Source organism: Schistocerca piceifrons, chromosome 3 (assembly GCF_021461385.2).
Source record: "Schistocerca piceifrons isolate TAMUIC-IGC-003096 chromosome 3, iqSchPice1.1, whole genome shotgun sequence".
NCBI lineage: Eukaryota > Metazoa > Arthropoda > Insecta > Orthoptera > Acrididae > Schistocerca > Schistocerca piceifrons.
In genome coordinates this window covers 205,382,647-205,408,496 of record NC_060140.1, presented here as the reverse complement: position 1 = coordinate 205,408,496, position 25,850 = coordinate 205,382,647, and the positions used below count along the sequence as shown (strand labels likewise).

The 25,850-nt window shown below is 46.1% G+C and overlaps 1 protein-coding gene across 1 annotated transcript in view; it reads right to left on the bottom strand.

The window, feature by feature from the left end:
• The window catches only part of LOC124787744, a 116,736-nt gene that overhangs the window by 18,967 nt on the left and 71,919 nt on the right, over positions 1-25,850 (bottom strand). Inside the window, exons 3-4 of the mRNA XM_047254610.1 lie at positions 25,515-25,726; positions 10,241-10,601 (exon numbers count right to left, since the gene is read on the bottom strand). Coding sequence (XP_047110566.1) covers positions 10,241-10,601; positions 25,515-25,726 — 573 coding nt within the window. The remainder of the gene's footprint in view (positions 1-10,240; positions 10,602-25,514; positions 25,727-25,850) is intronic.

Here is a 25,850-nt window from a genome sequence, read left to right as displayed (position 1 = left end):
TACCTGAATAATTTCTTTTATCTCGTCATACATTTCATCAATTTCTTCATCATCTGCAGAGCTAGTTGGCATATAAACTTGTACTACTGTAGCAGGCTTGGGTTTCCTGTCTATCTTGCCAACAATAATGCGTTCACTATGCTGTTTATAGTAGCTTACCCGCACTCCTATTTTTTTATTCATTATTAAACCTACTCCTGCATTACCCCTATTTGAATTTGTATTTATAACCCTGTAATCACCTGACCAAAAGTCTTGCTCCTCCTGCCACCGAACTTCACTAATTCCCACTATGTCTAACTTTAACCTATCCATTTCCCTTTTTAAATTTTCTAACCTACCTGCCCGATTAAGGGATCTGAAATTCCACGCTCCGATCCGTAGAACGCGTTTTCTTTCTCCTGATAACAACGTCCTCTTGAGTAGTCCCCGCCCGGAGATCCGAATGGGGGACTATTTTACCTCCGGAATATTTTACCCAAGAGGACGCCAACACCATTTAATCATACAGTAAGGCTGCATGTCCTCGGGAAAAATTACGGCTGTAGTTTCCCCTTGCTTTCAGCCGTTCGCAGTACCAGCACAGCAAGGCCATTTTGGTTAATGTTACAAGACCAGATCAGTCAATCATCCAGACTGTTGCCCCTGCAACTACTGAAAAGGCTGCTGCCCCTCTTCAGGAACCACACGTTTGTCTGGCCTCTCAACAGATACCCCTCCGTTGTGGTTGCACCTACGATACGGCCATCTGTATCGCTGAGGCACGCAAGCCTCCCCACCAACGGCAAGGTCCATGGTTCATGGGGGGGGGGGGGGGATTCGTTAGGACAGCGCGCCGAAATTTGCCGTTAATGGGCTGTGGCAACAGACGACAGACGCGAGTGCCTCTGCTAAAAGCGCAACGCCGCCTGCACTGTCTCTCCTGGGTTCGTGAGCACATCGTGTTGAGGCTAGACGACTGGAAAACCGTGGCCTGGTCAGATGAGTCCTGGTTTCAGTTGGTAAGAACTGATGGTAGAGTTCGAGTCTGGAGCAGACCCTAAGAGGCCACGGATCCAAGTTGTCAACCGGGCACTGTGCAAGCGGGTGATGGCTTCATAATGGTGTGCGCTGTGTTTACATGTAATGGACTGGGTCTCGTGGTCCAACTGAACCCATCATTCATTGGAAAGGTTATGTTCGGCTACATGGAGACCATTTGGAAACATTTATCAACTTCATATTCCAAAACATGTCACCAGGTCACAACTGTTGGAACTTGGTTTACAGAAAATTCTGGACAATTCGAGCGATTGACTTGGTCACCCAGATTATTCGACATGAATCCCATCGAACTAGTATGAAACATAATCGAGAAGTTGCTTCGTGCACAAAACCTTGCACCAGTAACACTTTCGCAATTATGGACGGCTGTAGAGGTAGCATGGCTCAATATTTCTGCAGGGGACTTCCAACGACTTGAGTCCATGGAACGTCGAGTTGTTGCATTATGCCGGGAAAAAGGAGGTCTGACACGATATTAGGAGGTATCCCATGTCTAATGTCTACGTACAGTAAAGGAACAGCTCTGAGTTACTGATCATATCATAATGACAACGCATCTGGTCATAAAGGAACATCTGTGAGGCAATGGTTTGTGGAGAATAACATTCCTGAAATGAAGTGGCCTGTTCAAATTACCAATCTGAACCCAATCCAACACCTTTGGTATGAATTAGAACGTCGACTTTCATCCACACCCCAGCGTCCAACATCACTACCTTCTCTGGTTTCGGCTCCTGGGGAAGACTGGGCTGCCATTACTCCACAAACATCCAGACACGTCGTTCAAGTGCCCCCAACAGAGTTCAATCCATCATAAAGGCGAAGGATGGACATATAAAATATTTATTTCCACTGAAAGCTGTCCAGATACGTTTGATCCGATACTTTAAGACAGAAACAGTACGAAAATTTACGCGTAAGTGGCGGCTGAGAGGCAGATTCATTGAAATTACAATAATATTTATCCACAAAGAAGGTTGTTTACAAAGGACCAGCTCTTTCGATTAATCATTTTTGTTTCAGTGGGGGGATCCATAACGAGCTGGATTAGCGGTAGAGGCACAGAAAATTCGAAAAAGGACACATTTCCTCGTCACGTTGTTACTTAAACAACGTTAGAACGGCACAGAAATGATCAACCAGTAGGAAACGCTGTAGGAAAAACACTGTGAGGCACATCAAAGTTTAACGTTAAAAACAGCGAGCCTCTCGTTTCGAGGCGAGTCAAGAGACGCAGTCACGTCACGTACTGATCATAACGATAAAGTTAGAGGAATTCTGTCTTAGAGACAGGTGCAGCAACAGCCATTCATTCCGTGCACCATACGCGAATGAAGTAGTACAGCGGTAAAATGATACTGTTTACACCACGTTGCTGTTGGCAGAGTGTAGATCCCCCGCCGAGAAGTGATTCAGAAAGTGAAGTAATCAAACGGCCACCAAACAGCTGCAGAGGCCTCAAAAGAGTAAATATTTGCTCCGGGGAGACTCCTTGGTGAGCGTATCCTTTTAAAGCCGTGGACGCACAACACCCGTTCATATACGCGTGTGAAGCACACTGTTACGCACTACAGTGGTTTTCGCCTCAAGTTCAGTATTCGACTTATATTGCAATTACGACTCTCACTCTGCTTTGATCTATGGATATCTCGGTTCGCAACTTGTCATATGAAACACGCATTCATCCACTGTGGGGGTTATTGACTGGGCTGGCTAGACCAACATTCTAGTGCTAGGTCAATAACTGCCATCCGAGGACTGGAACTTGCCTTCCTATCGGGAATACAAGCGTCTGGGATGCTCCCGGACTTGCATTCACGATCTGGAAAAAGCTCCCTGCCATCACCTTCCCCATCGCCAAAGCCCTGTGTCGACTACTGTCAACGGCGTTTTCGTGCCAACGTCGTAGTCCCCTGTCAGCTTCACAGTCTTCGTACCGCCTTTCTCACCGTCTTTCATCTCGTCAGTTCTCATTCCGTCCTCATCTCCGTCGTCTTCATTGCCCTCTAGCACTTTCAGTCAGTCATTTATTAGCTCGTATTTCACACCACCTTGATCAATATGGGTGTTCCAGCACCCAACACTTTCGCTGTCGCCTATACTCATCTGAATCGAAATCCCACTCCCACAACCACATACATATTTATCCACTAGTCATTATCCCAAATCGTTGTTTCCACATCTCCCACTTTCCCAACAACTGAGATGTCCCTTACCTCCCCGCCCCTCGCTCCTCTTCGGATGTTCAATATAAAATGAAAATTAAAACATCTGCAGCCGTCTCTTTTGTATTCAACTTATTTACACAACCAGTTTGGGTGTTCCATTACAGGTCCCTTGACCAACGTAAACTGCGAGGAATCCAATATCGTGTGCAATCACGAGCCAATATTAAGCAACCGGCGTCTGTAGATCTTTGGTTTACATGACACTACCCCCTTCGTTCATCAAGCAATATCCTGAGTCTTCAGTTGATGAATGAAAGGATACTGTGTTGTAAACCAGAGCTTTACGCGCACTGGTTATTTAATATTTCTTTCTGTTAAGATTGTACATGAGATTAAATTCCTCCCAAATTACGGTGGTCAAGGGACCTAAATATCGTGGGATCAAACACCGGAACTAGTTCCATCAATAAATTAAATGCAATAAAGAGGGGTCCAGGTGTTTTAATTTTCATTTCTCCTTTTCATTCACCACAGCCTCAGCTACATAAACTTCGCCATCAGCACCGCCTAACACACCAACCTTATCTCAGATTGCCCTTACTCCAGGTAAACCACCCCGCTACAAGTTCCAAGCAACAGATCAACTCACTTCCTTGTAAACATCATCCAAAGGAACCAAAATAGTGAAGAAATCACTCCGTACCACTCTCATAGATTTTAAATCAAAAAAATGGTTCAAATGGCTCTGAGCACTATGGGACTCAACTGCTGAGGTCATTAGTCCCCTAGAACTTAGAACTAGTTAAACCTAACTAACCTAAGGACATCACACACAGCCATGCCCGAGGCAGGATTCGAACCTGCGACCGTAGCGAGATTTTAAATCAATCAACCCCAGAATCTCACTCCTAACCATAGACACAGGAAAACACAAGCTCTCATATATAAATTGTCATGCTCCAACTGAAGAAAGCGATGACATCAATAAAGACATTTTCTATGAAGAACTAGAAACGGTTTTAGACAATGTGCCAAGTGAACATTACAAAATCATCCTTGAAGATTTTAATGCGAAAATTGGGAAAGAAGCAGCCTGCACGAGGACCATCGGGAGGGTCAGTTTACATGATGTGAGCGGCGATAACGGCACTAGGCTGGTTAGCTTTGCGACTGCAAAAGGCTTGTTTGTAAGTAGTACTGATTTCGACAGGAAGAGAATATATAAAGTAACCTGGGTGTCTTCGAATGGGAAGACAGTGAACCAAATTCACCATCTAGTTGTAGAGACGAGAATAAAGAAGTGGATATAAAATGTCAAAACGGCAACAGGTGCGGAATGTGGATCAGACCACTTCCTTGTCATGGAAAAGATGAAAACAATATGGAGAGCAAGGAAGTACAAAAGAATGAAAAGAGTCATTTGATGTGACCTGGAGAGCCTGATTAAAGATAACATAAGAAGAACTTTGAAGGTAGCACTGACAAATCGTTTTGAGGCTTTGAATGAAGGCGAAGGAGATACTGAGGTAGCTCAGAACTGGAAGGCGACTGCAGAGACCATTAAAGAAACAGCCAAGAAGTAATCCCAAAGCGAACTAAGGGAAAAAGAGTGTGTTTCGATGAGGAGTGTGAGGAAGCTATCAGGGAGAGACAACGGGCTAGACACTGTGGATACAAAGTAATATGCAGGAAGAAGAAAAATCAAAATTCGAAGAAATACAATGGCAGACACAAGCCACATTCAGGAAAGCAAAGAGGAAATATGTGAAAAGCACCATGAAGGAAGCTCAATAAGCCTTTCATGGAAATACGTATAAAGAACTTTGAGCTTTGCTGGGAAGCCAGCGGTGGAGAGAAGAAGTCTTCCGTTTTGAGCTCCCGAGTTTGACAGTCGCTCAGTATCAGCTTTTGTTGGTACAGATGGACTTGCTGTCCTTGCTCTCAGGAGATTTTATAGTTAGAACGGTTAGGCACTGTACTGGCGAAGTTATACGATTCTGAACTTCGCCTCCGGATAGGGTGCCGTCGTTGAGTACGCAGCGTTCAGTGACTGAGAGCACTTCTGTGTATACTCACGTAGAGACGTTATCTGAATTCCGTCCTGGTGACTGGGAGTTCGCGTTTCTTGTCTGTATAGCACAGAGAGGAAAAGACAATATTAGATCATACTGCCGGCCGGAGTGGCCGTGCGGTTCTGGGCGCTACAGTCTGGAGCCGAGCGACCGCAACGGTCGCAGGTTCGAATCCTGCCTCGGGCATGGATGTGTGTGATGTCCTTAGGTTAGTTAGGTTTAATTAGTTCTACGTTCTAGGCGACTGATGACCTTAGAAGTTAAGTCGCATAGTGCTCAGAGCCATTTGAACCATTTTAGATCATACTACTCAGAGGACCACCTTCTGCCGTCCTACTGTTCGAAATAGTTTATTTTATGGCTGGAGTTCTTCCATTGTCGCAGACGTGTACGATAACCATCACTCCGACGCACCGGACGCAGTACATACAGTGATATTGCTATAATATCTAATGCTATTATTACTAGGGCTATAAGGCTAAATAGCTGTGATCACGTACGTTTTATTTCCACTGAGGTTGCACACCACTGTAGATATTCTTTGAAAGTAGTGTCTTCTAATTTTTGGTACATAGATGATGTCAGTCATCTCGCGTTATTTATATTAGATCGCGTAGCCATAAAAAGGGACAAATTTGGACAATTGATCACTAATATTAGTTAGTTAGGAAATTCATTTGTGTCTCTTTATGTCCACTGGACATCTATAAGCATTTGTAATATATAAAGGGGTTTTAATCTACAATAAATGTACAGGCAGAAATAACCTTTATCATTTTATAGTTATTACTTCCCTTAAGAATGGTAAAAGTCCAGGAGAGGACGAAATTCCCGCTGAACTTCTCAACGCTGGAGACCTCTGTTTCAAGATCCACAAGCTAATCGAGCAAATTTGGGCAAAACACGAAATACCAGAGGAATGGAAGGTAGCTGTGATATGCTCCATATATAAAAATAAATCAGTATGTGACAACCATAGGAGCATAGCGCTGTTATAAGATCTTCTCCAACTGCCTATTAGAACGAATAAAACCTCTAGCAACAGAGATAATTGCAGAATACCAAGGAGGTTTTCAAGCAGGACGATCAACCACGGACCAGATTTTTGTCCTAAAACAGGTCTGAGAAACAATGTACGAATAGAGATACATCTCCTGTTTGCAGACTTCGAGTAGGTTTACGACAGTATACATAGACCTAGCCTGATTAGAACTATGACAGAGTTTGGTATACCAAAGAAATTGGTCAATCTGGTAGAGGTATGCCTAAAAGACACAAAATCTGAGGTTAAGGTAGGCAATAAAATGACAGAAAGCTTCCCAGTTGTAATAGGATTACGCCAAGAAGATGGGCTATGATCTGTCCTCTTCAGCCTGGCACTTGAGAAGAAAATGCGGGCTTTCAACAAAGAAAACTTCCAGTGCATTCAAACTGGCAATACATTACATATCTGGGCTATGCAGACGACATTGCACTATTAGCATGCACACAAGAAGATCTGAAAATAAGTATCCAGACCTTGGAGTTATTGGCAGCTGGGCTCGGTCTACAAATCAGCTGAAAAGACTGAGTATATGACCATAGGAAGAAAGATTCAAAACTCTCAAGATTTAATTGTATAAACATGTGAAAGAGTTTAAATATCTTGGATCAATTTTTACAGAAGTAAAATCAACCGAAGCAGTGATAAAAGCACAACTGCAGGTGTGAAACAGATGCTATCACTATCTAGACCCTATATTAAAATGTAGAAGTGTCTCTCGACAACTAGAGCTACGGTTGTATAAGACATTAATAATGCCAGTAGTATTTTACGTTTCTCAAACCTGGACTACTCGAAAACAAGACCTTAATCGACTGCTTATATTTGAAAGGAAGGTCCTCAGGAAAATATTTGGACCAGTCCGAGTTCAGACTACTGGAGAAGACGCCATAACACAGAATTAGAAGAGCTGTACAACGAGCCTAACATATTGGGAGTGTCCGACCCGATACCTGAGTGGTCAGCGTGACGGATTGCTGTCCTACGGGACCAGGTTCGATTCAGGGCTGGGTCGGGGATTTTCTCCGCTCAAGGACTGGGTGTTGTGTTGTCTTCATCATCATTTCATCCCCATCCGGAGCGCAGGTCGCCCAATGTGGCGTTGAATGTAATAAGATCTGCACCAAGGCGGCCGGACCTGCCCCGCAAGGGGCCTCCCGGCCAATGACGCCAAACGCTAATTTCCAACATCTTGGGAGTGATGAGAAGCAAAAGACTGCAATGGGCTGGACATGTAGTTAGAATGGAGGCAACAAGGTGGCCCAAAATTGCAATGGACTAGATCCCGTCAGACAGCAGGCCAGTGGGTAGAAAGTGGTGGATCGGTGGAGTGAGAGAAGACTTGTTGCAGCTGGGAGTCACGGAATACTAAAGACAGATAGCAGAAGACAGAGACGGATGGAGAGCTCTAACTGTCGTGACCTGAGTCCACTGGGCCTGATCACGTGAACGAATGAATGCTGGTATCAGCGGTCACGTGAACATTCTCATACCCATAAACGAGATTCTGGACGCCCATGCAACACAAAAGCCCGCCAGGATCACCGTATTGAATAGGGTGAAGTGGCACATCGTACAGTTACCACAGCACAGGAAAGAGGGCTTGAGAGCCCAGACGTGTTAACATGACGAGTAGCGATACAGTCACCAGCAGTGGGACTACGGGCAAGAACAGCTGTATCTCGTCTTCATCTCACGCCACAGCTTCGACGTTTCGTCAGAGGATCACTTGGAAGATAGAATGGCGCACCGTAGTCTTCAGCGACGAAAATACACTCCTGGAAATTGAAATAAGAACACCGTGAATTCATTGTCCAAGGAAGGGGAAACTTTATTGACACATTCCTGGGGTCAGATACATCACATGATCACACTGACAGAACCACAGGCACATAGACACAGGCAACAGAGCATGCACAATGTCGGCACTAGTACAGTGTATATCCACCTTTCGCAGCAATGCAGGCTGCTATTCTCCCATGGAGGCGATCGTAGAGATGCTGGATGTAGTCCTGTGGAACGGCTTGCCATGCCATTTCCACCTGGCGCCTCAGTTGGACCAGCGTTCGTGCTGGACGTGCAGACCGTGTGAGACGACGCTTCATCCAGTCCCAAACATGCTCAATGGGGGACAGATCCGGAGATCTTGCTGGCCAGGGTAGTTGACTTACACCTTCTAGAGCACGTTGGGTGGCACGGGATACATGCGGACGTGCATTGTCCTGTTGGAACAGCAAGTTCCCTTGCCGGTCTAGGAATGGTAGAACGATGGGTTCGATGACGGTTTGGATGTACCGTGCACTATTCAGTGTCCCCTCGACGATCACCAGTGGTGTACGGCCAGTGTAGGAGATCGCTCCCCACACCATGATGCCGGGTGTTGGCCCTGTGTGCATCGGTCGTATGCAGTCCTGATTGTGGCGCTCACCTGCACGGCGCCAAACACGCATACGACCATCATTGGCACCAAGGCAGAAGCGACTCTCATCGCTGAAGACGACACGTCTCCATTCGTCCCTCCATTCACGCCTGTTGCGACACCACTGGAGGTGGGCTGCACGATGTTGGGGCGTGAGCGGAAGACGGCCTAACGGTGTGCGGGACCGTAGCCAAGCTTCATGGAGACGGTTGCGAATGGTCCTCGCCGATACCCCAGGAGCAACAGTGTCCCTAATTTGCTGGGAAGTGGCGGTGCGGTCCCCTACGGCACTGCGTAGGATCCTACGGTCTTGGCGTGTATCCGTGCGTCGCTGCGGTCCGGTCCCAGGTCGACGGGCACGTGCACCTTCTGCCGACCACTGGCGACAACATCGATGTACTGTGGAGACCTCACGCCCCACGTGTTGAGCAATTCGGCGGTACGTCCACCCGGCCTCCCGCATGCCCACTATACGCCCTCGCTCAAAGTCCGTCAACTGCACATACGGTTCACGTCCACGCTGTCGCGGCATGCTACCAGTGTTAAAGACTGCGATGGAGCTCCGTATGCCACGGCAAACTGGCTGACACTGACGGCGGCGGTGCACAAATGCTGCGCAGCTAGCGCCATTCGACGGCCAACACCGCGGTTCCTGGTGTGTCCGCTGTGCCGTGCGTGTGATCATTGCTTGTACAGCCCTCTCGCAGTGTCCGGAGCAAGTATGGTGGGTCTGACACACCGGTGTCAATGTGTTCTTTTTTCCATTTCCAGGAGTGTACATTCTGCCTGCACGCAAGTGATAGTCGTTTGCGCGTACGACGTACACCTGGTGAACTCTGTCTCGTGGAGTGCAAAAGTCCATGACACCCAGGCCCCATCCAAGGATTTCTGGTCTTGGATGCGATAAGCCACAACTCTCGTTCACTTCTGGCGTTACTGGGGGACGCTAACCAGTGTTTGGTACGTGCAAAATGTTGTTAGACACGTTCTTTTGCCGTTCTTCCAACAGGAATCTGTTGTGCTGTTCTAACAGGATAATGCTCATGACACGCTGCTTGTGAAACTCAACGTGCTCTACAAGACGTGCAGCAACTTCCCTGGCCAGCACGATCTCCACTCTAGTGTCCCATCGAGCATATGTGGAATATGATGGGTTGAGAAGTGACTCGTGCGACTCACCAACCAACTCTTCAGAATTACGTGAATAGTTCGAGCAGGCGTGGCATAACGTATCCCAGAATGTTTGCCATCTGTCCGATCGACTGTATGCCAGAGTCAGCACCTGCACTTCCGCCCGTGGGGGCTACATCACGTGCTAATATTGTGTTTTACGTGGATCGATACCTGCTACCTGTAGTGCTATTGATGTGTAAACGTAATCGTTCGATGTACTTCATATGCACTGTTAAAACAATAAATCTTGAGTGAATTGTAAATCTCTAAAAGGCTGTAATAATTTTTATTCTGGAAGTGTATGTATGGCGGTGTGACTCACCTCCAGATCCAGTAACTGCTGCTGTGCGTGGTTGCGCAACACCGATTCGACGGACAGCCAGTTGCCCTCGTTGAATATCTGCCACTGCGGCGCCGCGTTCACGTAGAAGAAGGAGGCGTGCTGCTGCGTGTTGAGGATGAAGTCTGCGGAGGGCGCGAGGTGACCGCGACTGAGCGTCGTCTGGGCGAGCAGTTGCCTCGCCTTCTCCTCCGACCCCAGCGTCGTCGATAGAGTCTGCTGGACGGCGGACGGCGAGTACGCGTTGCTAGGAGACACGCCCAGGAACAGCTCTCCCGACTCGCAGCCCTGAGTGAATGTCGGGCGCGGCTGCGTCTGCTGTCGCCGGAACCGCAGCAGCGACCTGAGGACAGTGTTGCCAACTCATTTCCAAACATGTCCCTACACGACATGTGAAAAGTACCTATGTTCACCTTGAAAGTGCCTGTTGTCGTTGTTGTGGTCTTCAGTCCTGAGACTGGTTTGATGCAGCTCTCCATGCTACTCTATCCTGTGCAAGCTTCTTCATCTCCCAGTACGTACTGCAACCTACATCCTTCTGAATCTGCTTAGTATATTCATCTCTTGGTCTCCCTCTACGATTTTTACCCTCCACGGTGCCCTCCAATGCTAAATTTGTGATCCCTTTGTTGTGGCGTAGTAAGACAGCCACGCCACTCGGAAGTAGCCGAAAGGCACGCGTTACGCTCACGCAGATTGGCGTGAGGTCTGAAACAGGATACGTAATGAATGCTATAAAAAAAAGTACGTAGCTACTAGAATACTTAACTTTAATCCATCATTGTGGTACATCGTTCTTGATGAGACATGCTTCATACGATAACTATCAATTGCTATGGCGCCTTGCTAGGTCGTAGCCATTGACTTAGCTGAAGGCTATTCTAACCATCTGCTCTGCAAATGAGCGAGGCTTCGTCAGTGTGCATCGCTAGCTACGTCGTCCGTACAACTGGGGCGAGTGCTAGTAAGTCTCTCGAGACCTGCCGTGTGGTGGCGCTCGGTCTGCGATCACTGACAGTGGCGACACGCGGGTCCGACATGTACTAATGGACCGCGGCCGATTTAAAGCTACCACCTAGCAAGTGTGGTGTCTGGCGGTGACACCACACCCTTGATGCCTCAAAACATGTCCTACCAACCGATCCCTTCTTTTTGTCAAGTTGTGCCACAAACTCCTCTTCTCCCCAATTATATTCAATACCTCCTCATCAGTTATGTGATCTACCCATCTGATCTTCAGCATTCTTCTGTAGCACCACATTTCGAAAGCTTCTATTCTCTTCTTGTCCAAACTAGTTATCGTCCATGTTTCACTTCCATACATGGCTACACTCCATACAAATACTTTCAGAAACGACTTCCTGACACATAAATCTATACTCGATGTTAACAAATTTCTCTTCTTGAGAAACGCTTTCCTTGCCATTGCCAGTCTACATTTTATATCCTCTCTACTTCGACCATCATCAGTTATTTTACTCCCTAAATAGCAAAACTCCTTTACTACTTTAAGTGTCTCATTTCCTAATCTAATTCCCTCAGAATCACCCGACTTAATTTGACTACATTCCATTATCCTCGTTTTGCTTTTGTTGATGTTCATCTTAAATCCTCCTATCAAGACACTGTCCATTCCGTTCAACTGCTCTTCCAAGTCCTTTGCTGTCTCTGACAGAATTACAATGTCATCGGCGAACCTCAAAGTTTTTACTTCTTCTCCATGAATTTTAATACCTACTCCGAATTTTTCTTTTGTTTCCTTTACTGCTTGCTCAATATACAGATTGAATAACATCGGGGAGAGGCTACAACCCTGTCTCACTCCCTTCCCAACCACTGCTTCCCTTTCATGCCCCTCGACTCTTATAACTGCCATCTGGTTTCTGTACAAATTGTAAATAGCCTTTCGCTCCCTGTATTTTACCCCTGCCACCTTCAGAATTTGAAAGAGAGTATTCCAGTTAACATTGTCAAAAGCTTTCTCTAAGTCTACAAATTCTAGAAACGTAGGTTTGCCTTTTCTTAATCTTTCTCCTAAGATAAGTCGTAAGGTTAGTATTGCCTCACGTGTTCCAACATTTCTACGGAATCCAAACTGATCTTCCCCGAGGTCCGCTTCTACCAGTTTTTCCATTCGTCTGTAAAGAATTCGCGTTAGTATTTTGCAGCTGTGACTTATTAAACTGATAGTTCGGTAATTTTCACATCTGTCAACACCTGCTTTCTTTGGGATTGGAATTATTATATTCTTCTTGAACTCTGAGGGTATTTCGCCTGTCTCATACATCGTGCTCACCTGAAAGTGCCTGACGGCGCAAAAATCTTGCACAGTTACGACAAAAAAGGATCTGATGACGTACACTGAACAGTCCTGCCGGCCGGAGTGGCCGTGCGGTTCTAGCCGCTACAGTCTGGAGCCGAGCGACCGCTACGGTCGCAGGTTCGAATCCTGCCTCGGGCATGGATGTGTGTGATGTCCCTAGGTTAGTTAGGTTTAGTTAGTTCTAAGTTCTAGGCGACTGATGACCTCAGAAGTTAAGTCGCATAGTGCTCAGAGCCAACAGTCCTGTTTTCAAACAAATTAGGAAAGCATACTGCCGTTAGTATTTTGAGCAATTTTAGAATCGAGGAAAATGTTTTTTATGAAATCATCTACACTGATCAGTCATAACATTATGACCACCGACCTACTATTTATATAAATCCGCCCAGGCGATAGCAGCGTCACCTGGCGATAATCTCTGCTACTCAGAGAGGTGCGCGGTAGCATCAGTGAGCATGTCGTCCGTCTGTAGATGGGAAAGCGGGCGATCTATCTGAGCTTGCCGCGCGGGATTAGCCGAGCGGTCTGAGGCGCTGCAGTCATGGACTGTGCGGCTGGTCCCGGCGGAGGTTCGAGTCCTCCCTAGGCATGGGTATGTGTGTGTTTGTCCTTAGGATAATTTAGGTTAAGTAGTGTGTAAGCTTAGGGACTGATAACCTTAGCAGTTAAGTCCCATAAGATTTCACACACATTATTATATGAGCTTGACAAATGACAGATTGTGATGACCTGGATGCTCGACACTAGCATTTCGAAAATTGCACGCCTTTTCAGGTGTTTGAGGAGTGCTGTGGTGAGTGTCTTCAACACGTGGCGAAACCAAGGTGAAACCACGCCCAGACGTAGTGAATTTGGGCGGTCACCCCTCATGATTGTTCTGATTGTGGTGGTAGGTTCCTATGGGACGAAACGGCTGAAGTCATCCGTCCACAGGCTTACACACTACTTAATCTAACATAAACTAACTTGTGCTAAGGACAACACACACACACACACCCATACACGAGGGAGACCTCGAACATCCGACGGGGAAACCGCGCAAACCGTGGCATGGGGCCTAGACCGCGCGTCTATCCCGCGCGGCACCCCTCATGACAGATGTCGGACGTCGTCAGCTGGGCAGACTGGTAAGACAGGACAGGTGGCGAACTGTGGCGGAACTAACACCACACTTTAATGCTGGGTAGAATACAAGAGTGTCTCAACACACAGTGCACCCAACACTCCAAACGATGGGCCTCCGCAGCTGACGATCCATGCATGTGCCAATATTGACACCACGACATCGACAACTACGACTGAAAGGGGCATGTGGCCATCGGCATTGGAGGTTGGCTCAGTGGCAGAGCGTTGCATAGTCCGATACCTTCTTCATCATGCCGGTGGAAGGGCGCGAATCCGTCGTCTTCCAGGAGAACAGCTTCATGGCACCTGTGCTGTGGGATGGAGACAAGCTGGTGGCGGCTCCATTGTGTTCTGGGGAAGATTCGCATGGGGAACCATGGGTTTAGTGAAGCTCGTGCAAGGCACCATGACCATCGAGGAGTATCATACACTGGTTGCACACCACGTAACCCCTTCTTGACGATCATGTCTCTTGTCATCTGTGGCATTTTTCAATATATGCCACGTCATAAGGAAAGGAGTGTGGTGGAGTGGTTCGAGGAACACAGCAGTGAGTTCCAATTGACGTACTGGACTCCCAACTCGCCAGATCTGAACCCGCTCGAACACATCTGGGATGTGATTGAACGTGGCGTCAGAGCTCATCGCCCCGCACTCCGGAATTTAAGGGAATTAGGTGACTTGCGTGTGAAGATGTGGTGTCAGCTCCCTCCAGTGACGTACCATGGGCTCATTGCTTCCGTGTCACGACCCGTCGCCGCTGTTTACCGCGACTGAGGTGGACATACCGGCTATTAAATAGGTGGACATAATGTACTGGCTGATCAGAGTATGTGCCCGCATCTCGTGGTCGTGCGGTAGCGTTCTCGCTTCCCACAACTGGGCTCCCGGGTTCGATTCCCGGCGGGGTTAGGGATTTTCTCTGCCTCGTGATGGCTGGGTGTTGTGTGATGTCCTTAGGTTAGGTAGGTTTAAGTAGTTCTAAGTTCTAGGGGACTGATGACCATAGATGTTAAGTCCCATAGTGCTCAGAGCCATTTTTTGATCAGAGTATGTGATCTGTTGTTGACAGTGAACGCTCAACAACTGGGGTCGCGAATCATATTTCTGCAGCTGTGGTGTCCTCTCCGAGTTTAAGATTTGCAGTGCACGTAATAGGTTGATGCACCCACGACGAAAGCATTGAATGTTTATTATATTGTGACACTAGATTTTTGCGCGGATCGCTATTTGCCTGTTTCAAAAGTTCGCTTCTTCCAGCACACAAACTAATGAGCACGATGAATATCCTTGGGATCAACAAAAAATGGTTCAAATGGCTCTGAGCACTATGGGACTCAACTGCTGAGGTCATTAGTCCCCTAGAACTTATTACTAGTTAAACCTAACTAACCTAAGGACATCACAAACATCCATGCCCGAGGCAGGATTCGAACCTGCGACCGTAGCGGTCTTGCGGTTCCAGACTGCAGCGCCTTTAACCGCACGGCCACTTCGGCCGGCTGGGATCAACAGTTAACCACCCTCTAAATTTTTCTTTCTTATGTAACACACCCCTCAATTCCTGTTTTCGGCTTTGACTTTCTCTCTTTTGTAACCCTCTTTTCTTTTTCGGTGCCGAATCTATAATAAAACAATACTAATACTATAGTTACGCATCCCAAAAAAAGAAACTATAGAAGCATATGTTCAGGCCAAAGGAACTGAACTGATCTATGCGGGCTGTGCAACCTTTAATTTTAATATGTGATCACACAAAAAAGACAGAGTCGCCGCAGAAGTTAAGAATGTAATTGTGGAAGTAACAATGGTGTAGAGATAATAGTAGACGCGCTAAATTTTGCCTGATGGTCCCTTGGTTTGGGTCATCGCACGCCGGACCCATTCGGAGCACTTCGCGTAGATTGTCGGACCGATTCGGAGCACTTCGCGTCGATTGTCTTGTATTCACGATTGTTACTATATAGCGTCATAGTTTCCTCAACAGTGGCCATTTTTCTTCTAATCACTATGTTGTATTACAACAACTTTAATTTACGCTTTTTGCTACAAATAGGTACCGCATTTGAAAACGATTGTCTCGTAATTCGGATACCAGGATCTATGTTACTTCTGTGCGCAGTTTGTAGCTTACGAGATAGCAGCTCATCGGCACGAGGAGCGCTAAGCAACAAACACGTCAGCATTTCCGCTGTCACGGACCCTCTCCAGAAATTGAGTCAGATGGAAAGTCTAATGATCGACGTAAACGTATAAGCAGAATTCCTTGCCGTGTATATTGAAACATAATTAAATATTTTCATGACGATTATTTGACAGTTAAGACTCGAACAGCGCTTAACATAGTATTGAGAATATGGGAAGGGCATCCAATTCCTTCTATATTTTTTCTTACTTCTTCTTTAATTTTGTAAAACACATTCCGCTGGCCGCGTCGATGAAGTCCTCCGAAGTTGGTACTGCTTTAGTCTTCACAAAAAGAGATTAATTTATCTAATGGAATTTGAAGTTGTCTTAAAGAATCCAGACAAAACTTTTCAATTGTCTCCGATGTTTCGTAGTTCAGCAAATCAAACTTCGACAGCTTCTGTTGGATTCCGTCACTTTCAGTAAAGTATTGAATAGCTAAAGGAAACATCATCTAATTTCTTATGGTTCGATGCGTCGGTTCCTATGCCGTAAAATGTCACTTCTTGCAATTGCTTTATGCATTCGAACACGGAGTGTGGTGCGATATTTCCACAATCGCTGTAGCTTTGGTCCTGGTTGCAGACTGCTTTGCGGCGACTTTGGAGTCAGGATGCAACGCGGTATTCAGTTTTACGGTGATTGACAACTTTATAAGCTGTTGATAGTTTTGCAACAACAACGAGCAATTCTTCCTGGTTATCTTCTTTAATAACGAATGTAGCAATAGGCTTTGATGTCGACACTACTGCGAATCTATTTGTACGATTCTTCGTAGAAATGTGTTGCCTCATATCTGCCTCAACTCCGTGAGTTATTGAGATGAAACATCTACAAATCTCACACAACGCTTCCTGATCCGTACGTCGGGCCTTGACAAAAGACCATTCTTTTGTGCAATCATCCGAAACGTGACAGTTTCCCTTTCCATCCTTAGAAATTTTTGTAAGCTATAACAAGATAAGTTAGTAAACTATAATAAGATAAGTAAACAATCGACAATAACACTCTAATCATCGAAGTAGACGTCACTATTCACCTCACGCCCTATACACCCGATGGAAACACTTCAGACATTACTGACTTGCCCTCGTTGTTTGTATTAGGTTTAGAAAGAACCGTCTTATCGCATCGCTAATCAAATGGGAAATGCCCGATTCTTGCGGGTGGCGCAACTTAAATACGAGGGTAATCCCAGAAGTATCGTCTCCTATTTTTTTACAAGTACATAGATCTGTTTATTTCTACAATGGTTTACATCAGTTTACAGCTTGAACATTTAGCTATTTTTCGACATAATCACCATTTCTTTCGATAAATTTTTGTAGACGCTGTGGCAGTTTTTGTATGCCCATGTCATACCAGCTCGCCGCCATGCTGTTCAGAAAGTTATGAACCTCTTCTTTCACCTCGTCGTCGGAGCTGAATCGCTTTCCGGCCAAATGTTCTTTTAACCTAGGGAACACGTGATAGCCACTAGGCGCCAAGTCAGGGCCATAGGGTGTGTGGGTGATTATGTTCCACTGAAACTGTTGCAGGAGAGCAACGGTTTGCCGAGTGATGTGTGGGAGAGCGTTGTCATGGAGAATGTGTACGCCCTTGCTCAATATTCCTCTTCTCCGGTTCTGAATTGCCCGTTTTGAGTTTTTTTCAGAGTCTCACAGTACCTGTCAGCGTTAATTGTGGTCCCAGCGATTCAGCTCCTACGACGAGGTGAAAGAAGAGGTTCATAACTTTCTGAACAGCATGGCAGCGAGCTGGTATTACATGGGCATACAACAACTGCCACAGCGTCTACAAAAATGCATCGACAGAAATGGTGATTATGTCGAAAAATAGCGAAATGTTCAAGCTGTAAACCGATGTAAACCACTGTAGAAATAAACAGGTCTATGTACTAATAAAAAAAGTAGGCGACATTACTTTTGGGAGTACCCTCGTAGTTCCAGCCCCTCACTACTGGAGAAGTCTGGTATTTTCTCGATTGACGGCGCTAGATATAGATCGTGCTTGCATCGTCGATAACAAATACGCAACATGCAACGCTATCTGTGAGACATAAACATTTACATGTTGCGCGAACAGATGTCGTTACTTCAGTATCTGAGCCAAGCTGATAACAGTATTTTGCCAAATCTGGACAAAACTGGGTCTTGTCTGGAGGCTGGGACAAAAAGGTCCATAATGGTAAGGCTCCCGACATAATGCAATGGATGGCAACACCATTGTCGGTATAAAAAGAGTCGGGGCGCGTTTTGTCGACAATAACATAGCAATTACAGCAGAACGGGTCGGTCATGAGAGCTCATTGATTTCTAACGTGGACTAGCTCTTGGACGTCATTTGAGTAACAAATAAATCCATCAGGCTTATTTCAACCCTGCTCCAGCCGACTGTTGGCGATGTGATTGAGAAGTGGAAACGGAAAGCTAAACAGCTACATCAAGACCAAGAAGACCTAAAGTACTGAGAGACGCAGACCAAAGTGCACTGCGCAAGGTGGTTGTAAAAATCGGATGAAATCTGCAGAACGAGTCACTCGTCAGTTCCACACTGCTAGCAGATGTCCAGCTAGTACGATGTCTGTGGGCAGGAAACTAAAAATGGGGTACAGTGGTCCTCGTAAACCAAACATTTCTGCAGTCAACGCTAAGCGACAGTTGAGGTGATGTAAAGAACGACGCCAATGGACTGAGTATGACTGGAAACGAATGATTTGGAGGGATGAATCATGCTGTATCCTGTGACACTCCGATGAAAGGTGGATGGGTTGGCGAATGCTTGGGGAACGTTACCTGTCTTCGTGAGTAGTCCAACAGTGAGACACGGAGGAGGTGGTGTTACGGTGTGGGAGTATTTTTCGTGGTTAGGGAGTTCGGCTTATTGAGGTTAAGAAAACGCAAAATTTCAGAAGAATATGTACAGCTCTGCCTACTGAGTACAGTAGAGGAACACTTCCGAGACATGCATGCATGTTCGAAGGAACCTGCCATCGCATTTCTGAATAACACGGGCACTGCAGTATCGTCTCCACGATGTCTGTGGACTAACTGATTTGAGCACGTCACCTAGCGAGAACGTCAGGAACTGTGTTAGGCGGAAATAAAACTTTAAAATACGCTGCATTCAATGCTCTATCAAACATTTCTGTAAATTATTTACACTTTCCACAATTAAAGCTTACTTCTGTATAACTAATTTATGAACACACTGTATGGTTTAATCTAGACCGCTTACAGGTACAGCAAGTCACACATTCTGCCACACGCCTTACAGTAGTCCCTGTTTAGAAAACCGTAGTGAGCCAACTAGGACGGATCAACTGTAAAGTAAGGTGGGAAACACTGACAGATGAACGTACTGTACGACTCCGGCCAGTTCACGCGATTTCATCTTGAGCCAGGACAAACTGTCATTTGTAATCGATAAGTTACTTCCGGCGATGACAGGGAATGACGTCTTAATTAAAGGGTATGAGGAAGGAGGCAAAGATGATTCAAACTTAATTTCCCGTTGACGTCCGTGCAGACTGAGCAGCATTTCATATGAACGTGAAATACGGGAGGGGCAGGGGGCAAGGGAGAAGGAAGAGGGGCCTTCAACCGCAGCTTTATGCGAACAATTATCCCAGTATTTTGCCACAAAAAAAATGGCTCCGAGCACTATGGGACTTAACATCTGTAGTCATCAGTCCCCTAGAACTTATAACTACTTAAACCTATCCTAAGGACATCACACATATCCATGCCCGAGGCAGGATTCGAACCTGCGACCGTAGCAGTCGCGCGGTTCTGGACTGCGCGCCTAGAACCGCTAGACCACCGCGGCCGGCTTGCCACAAAAGATCTAGGAAATATATATTTGTGTACTAACAGTCGTTCGGAAATAAGTCAGTAAGTCGATCCATGTTAGTAGAGCGAAGAACATACGATTCATCAGGATGGTGTGTAAATAATGACTGACAGACGAGTCAGTAGTCCATATCAGTAAACTTAGTATCATCACAGCTAGAACAATTTTTCAGATCCTTAAATCGAGAAAACGAAAATGGTATTTTAACCTATCTGAACTACTTGAGCCTTGCTGATGACATCGCGCTGCTTGTGATTAGTGCAACCAAACAACAAGAGCGTTTGGAAGCTGAAAAGAGTCAGGAGTCTGTTTCATCAACAGTGGTCTTGTTGGTCTTAGAGGAAATCCCCAGATCCTAAAGGTGGGAAAAGTGAGAAGGAATATATACTACTAAAACCTCTCCGAATCACTTCTGTTTCTACTTGCGACACCGCTCTGTTGTCTCTAGCGCAAACAAAGTACAACAGCGAAACAGTGCAAATTTATAAGTACGCCATAAAATGATATTTAAAAAAGTAAAATGACGTATAAGCAGAAAAAATCACAAATGAATAACAAAGTTACAGAATCTATCGTTGTATGTAGGACAGCCGAAAACAAATAGATGGTCAACAAAAGAAATAAACACAAGAGTAAAAGTAACCTGGAATGTTTTTGGTGGACCAAATAGAGTTTTCAAAACGAACATTCCAATGTGTCTAAACGGAAAGTTCATGATCAGTGAATATTTCCAATACTGACATCTCAGTGATGTACTTTTCATGCGATAACAATTAGAAAACTGAGAGCTGGTGAGCAGCCAATGGTTGGGTGGTTGGTTGATCTGGGAAGGAGACCAAACAGCGAGGTCATCGGTCCCATCGGATTAGGGAAGGATGGGAAAGGAAGTCGTCCGTGCCCTTTAAAAGAAATCACCCGACATTTGCATGAAGCGATTTAGGAATATCACGGAAAACCTAAATCACGATGGCCGAATTTAGGTTTGAACCATCGTCCTCCCATGTAACGGCGTAAAGTCAAGCGCCGGCACGCCACTCGGGGAACGATAGAGGAGAGAAGGCTGTGAGAAGGGGTCAGACAATCGCACGCTGACCAACCTCCCTTCCAGGACGACAACGCGACAGCAGCGGGCCCTAGGTGAAGAGGACATAAGCGCCATGCCCGACTGTTGGCGGCCCATTTCAATAGCAGCTTCAAGATTAGCCACTTGGATATCAGCGTCAACGATAGCTACTTCGCCAGCAGTTCAGAATAGACTTTAGTCAGTTAGAGATCAGCAGTCACTGCAAAGACTGATTATTTCGTATGTCGCCATTTGCTTGCGACACATCAGTGTAATTGCCAAAGTTAAGTATTGTAATTATCTTATTGTAATAAAACTCATTAATCCGAGTTGTCTGATTGTTTGTCTAGCGAACCGATTACGCAGGAATGACGAAGAGACTGTCCCGAATGCGAGTCCAGTGTGCTAACCACTGCACCACCTCGCTCTGCTGAGAGAACAATCTACATCTACATCCATTCTCCGCAAGCCACCTGACGGTGTGTGGCGGAGCGTTAAATGTTGGTACCAAACAGGAGACAAGAAAACAAACAAATGACTCAGAGACAGTTATTAAGGCTTCAATGAAAATGAAATAGAAGTGTGTTGCCACACGTATCCAGGTAAATAGATGGAGGACAGACCAAGAGCGTTTCTTGCTGGATTCCAAGAAACAAGATGTTAGACAACGTGCAGAAGAAACATGGCTGCGTAAGCGTTGAGGCCCTTTATGCGTAGAAATGTCTAGATGGAGCAACAGTGGTTGTATAATCGCCGATAGTAATAACTCTTGCAATGTCTTTATCTGTGTATCTCGAAATATTTAGAGACGTAAGAGATGGCTGGCTAGCAGGTACCGGCTGTTTATGATTAATGTGCAGCTATTCCCAGAGGTCCTGTGTGCTGTCATTATCGTATGGCAGGGGAAAAAATGTGTGTGAAATCTTATGGGACTTAACTGCTAAGGTCATCAGTCCCTAAGCTTACACACTACTTAGCCTAAGCCAACCATTGTGGCCGTGCGGTTCTACTCGCTTCAGTCTGGAACCGCGTGCCCGCTACGGTCGCAGGTTCGAATCCTGCCTCGGGCATGGATGTGTGTGATGTCCTTAGGTTAGTTAGGTTTAAGTAGTTCTAAGTTCTAGGGGACTGCTGACCACAGATGTTAAGTCCCATAGTGCTCAGAGCCATTTGAACCATTTACTTAGCCTAAATTATCCTAAGGACAAACACACACACCCATGCCTGAAGGAGAACTCGAACCTCCGCCGGGACCAGCCGCACTATGGCAGCGAAACTTGGAAGATATTCTAAGGCGTTAATGCAGAACCGATTTACGCTGAAAAAAATTAGTTATAATTTTGGCCACTAGTTGCAAATATGGCGCTCTGAAAGCAAGAAAAACGTACAGAAATGTTTCCATATATAATAGATTAGGAACGTGACGTGTGCAGAAAAGGTCAAACAAGTGAGAAAGGTATAATGTTGATTTTATTATTAATGGTTAAGGTTTAACAAATGACAGCATGGATGTCATACTGTCATACAGACGGTGTAAAGCGCCAGATTTGCATCTCGTGGCCGAAACTGGAACTAATTTTTTTACAGCGTAAATAGGTTACACATTAACGCATTAGAATATCTACGAGGGTAATCCCAAAAGTGAGGTCTCTTATTTTTATAAGTACATTGACCTGTTTATTTCTACAATGGTTTACATAAGTTACAGCTTGAACATTTAGCAATTTTTCGGCATAATCACCATTTATGTCGATGAATTTTTGTAGACGTTGTGGCAGTTTTTGTATGCCCATGTCGTACCAGCTCGCCGCCATGCTATTCAGAAAGTTACGAACCTCTTCTTTCACCTCGTCGTCGGAGCTGAATCGCTTTCCGGCCAAATGTTCTTTTAACCTAAGGAACAGGTGAGTCACTGGGCGCCAAGTCAGCTCTATAGGGTGAGTGGGTGATTATGTTTCACTGAAACTGTTGCAGGAGAGCAACGGTTTGCCGAGCGATGTGTGGATGAGCGTTAATATGGAGAATGTGTACGCCCTTGCTCAACATTCCTCTTCTCCGGTTCTGAATTGCCCATTTGAGTTTTTTTCAGAGTCTCACAATACCTGTCAGCGTTAATTGTGGTCCCAACGATACAGCTCGAACGACTAGGTGAAAGAAGAGGTTGAACTTTATGAACTGCATGGTGACAAGCTTGTGCGACATGGGCATATAGAAACTGCCACAGCGTCTACAAAAACGCATCGACAGAAATGGTGATAATGTCGAAAAATAGCTAATGTTCAAGCTGTAAACTGATGTAAACCACTGTAGAAATAAACAGGTCTATGTACTAATAAAAAAATAGGAGACCTTATTTTTGGAATTACCCTCGTACTAAGCTTCGCTACCATACGATACTTGCAGCGCACAATGGAACTCCGTGATTAGCTGCACTTTAATTATAACCACCTGGTGTTTAGCAATGAACAGCTTAATTAATGCTTTTCTGCTGGTTTCAACCAACTGTGCTCGAGTTTTGGAGAAATGTGACGTCACCCCTTTGCACCGAATTCACGGTAACGAACGTTTACTTCAGGCAGAAGCGAGCCAAGGTCCAAATCGGAGCTTCACATAAGCTATAATCCCACTTTCAGATGTTCCCCAAAGATGAGGATTAAGCTTTGGGCTGCTGCAACAACTTAATTCGGGCACAGCATAAAAAATGTTCAAATGTATTTGAATTCCTAAGGGACAAAACTGCTGAGGTCATCGGTCCCTAGACTTACACACTACTTATACTGGCCATTAAAATTGCTACACCACGAAGATGACGTGCTACAGACGCCAAATTTAACCGACAGGAAGAAGATGCTGTGATATGCAAATGCTTAGCTTTTTTTAGAGCATTCACACAAGGTTGACGCCGGAGGCGACACCTACAACGTGCTGACACGAGGAAAGTTTCCAACCAATTACTCATACACAAACAGCAGTTGACCGGCGTTGCCTGGTGACATGTTGTTGCGATGCCTCGTGTAAGGAGGACAAATGCGTACCATCACGTTTCAGACTTTGATAAAGCTCGGATTGTAGCCTATCGCGATTGCGGTTTATCGTATCGCGACCGGCGGGGTCAGGGATTTTCTCTGTCTCGTGATGACTGGGTGTTGTGTGACGTCCTTAGGTTAGTTAGGTTTAAGTAGTTCTAAGTTCTAGGGGACTGATGAGCATAGATGTTAAGTCCCATAGTGCTCAGAGCCATTTGAACCATCGTATCGCCACATTGCTTCTCACGTTGGTCGAGATCCAATGACTGTTAGCAGAATATGGAATCGGTGGGTTCGGGAGGGTAATACGGAACGCCGTGCTCGATCCCAACGGCCTCGTAGTAGCAGTCGAGATGACAGGCATCTTATCCGCATGGCTGTAACGGATCGTGCAGCCACGACTCGATCCCCGAGTCAACAGACGGGGACGTTTGCAAGACAACAACCATCTGCACGAACAGTTCGACGACGTTTGCAGCAGCATGGACTATTAGCTCGGAGACCATGGCTGCGGTTACCGTTGACGCTGCATCACAGACATGAGTGCCTGCGATGGTGTACTCAACGACGAACCTGGGTGCACGAATGGCAAAACGTAATTTTTTCGGATGAATCCAGGTTCTGTTTACAGCATCATTAGGTCGCATCCTTGTTTGGCGACATCGCGGTGAAGGCACATTGGAAGCGTGTATTCGTCATCGCCATACTGGCGTATCACCCGGCGTGACGGTATGGGGTGCCATTGGTTACACGTCTCGGTCACCTCTTGTTCGCATTGACGGCAATTTGGACAGTGGACGTTACATTTCAGATGTGTTACGACAGGTCGCATCCTTGTTTGGCGACGTCGCGGTGAAGGCACATTGGAAGCGTGTATTCGTCATCGCCATACTGGCGTATCATCCGGCGTGACGGTATGGGGTGCCATTGGTTACACGTCTCGGTCACCTCTTGTTCGCATTGACGGCAATTTGGACAGTGGACGTTACATTTCAGATGTGTTACGACCCGTGGCTATATCCTTCATTCGATCCCTGCGAAACCCCACATTTCAGCAGGATAATGCACGACCGCATGTTGCAGGTCTTGTACGGGCCTTTCTGGATACAGAAAATGCTCGACTGCTGCCCTGGCCAGCACATTCTCCAGATGTCTCACCAATTGAAAACGTCTGGTCAATGGTGGCCGAGCAACTGGCTCGTCACAATACGCAAGTCACCACTCTTGATAAACTGTCGAATCGTGTTGAAGCTGCATATGCAGCTGTACCTGTACACGCCATCCAAGCTCTGTTTGACTCAATGCCCAGGCGTATCAAGGCCGTTATTAGTGCCAGAGGTGGTTGTTCTGGGTAGTGATTTCGCAGGATCTATTCACCCAAATTGCGTGAAAATGTAATCACATGTCAGTTCTAGTATAATATATTTGTCCAATGAATACCCGTTTATCATCTGCATTTCGTCTTGGTGTAGCAATTTTAATGGCCAGTAGTGTAAGAACAACACACTCACCCATGCCCGACGGAGGATTCGAACCTCCGGCGGGACGGGCCGCGCAATCGGTGACATGGCGCCTCTAATCGCGCGTCCTGTATTGTTTCAATAGATGTAATCTACAGTATGTGCATAGCGATGTCTCATTGTACTTATATCGGGAACCAGTGTTGGGTGAGCGACGTACCCGAGCAGCTGGTGGTGCGAGTAGAAGGTGCTGGCCTTGTCGGCGTCGTGGCACGCCTCTATGACGGGCAGCCATTGGCGGGAGACGTTGAAGCCCAGCTCGAAGACGCGCAGTTTGCCCGACGGGCCGCACCGCCGCGCCGTCTTGTGGGCCTCGGCCAAGGGGCGGTTCTCGCACCACAGGTTACCAGCCGTAACGCGGCCGCCGGGCGCCTGCAAAGTGTCAGTCATCTTCACAGCTCCTCTGTGCGCACTACGCGGATGGGAAAATGCAAATGCAGCACGGAGTGTACCTGTAAAGTTTGGAGTGTGCATGGAGTGCAAGTGTTAGGCAGTA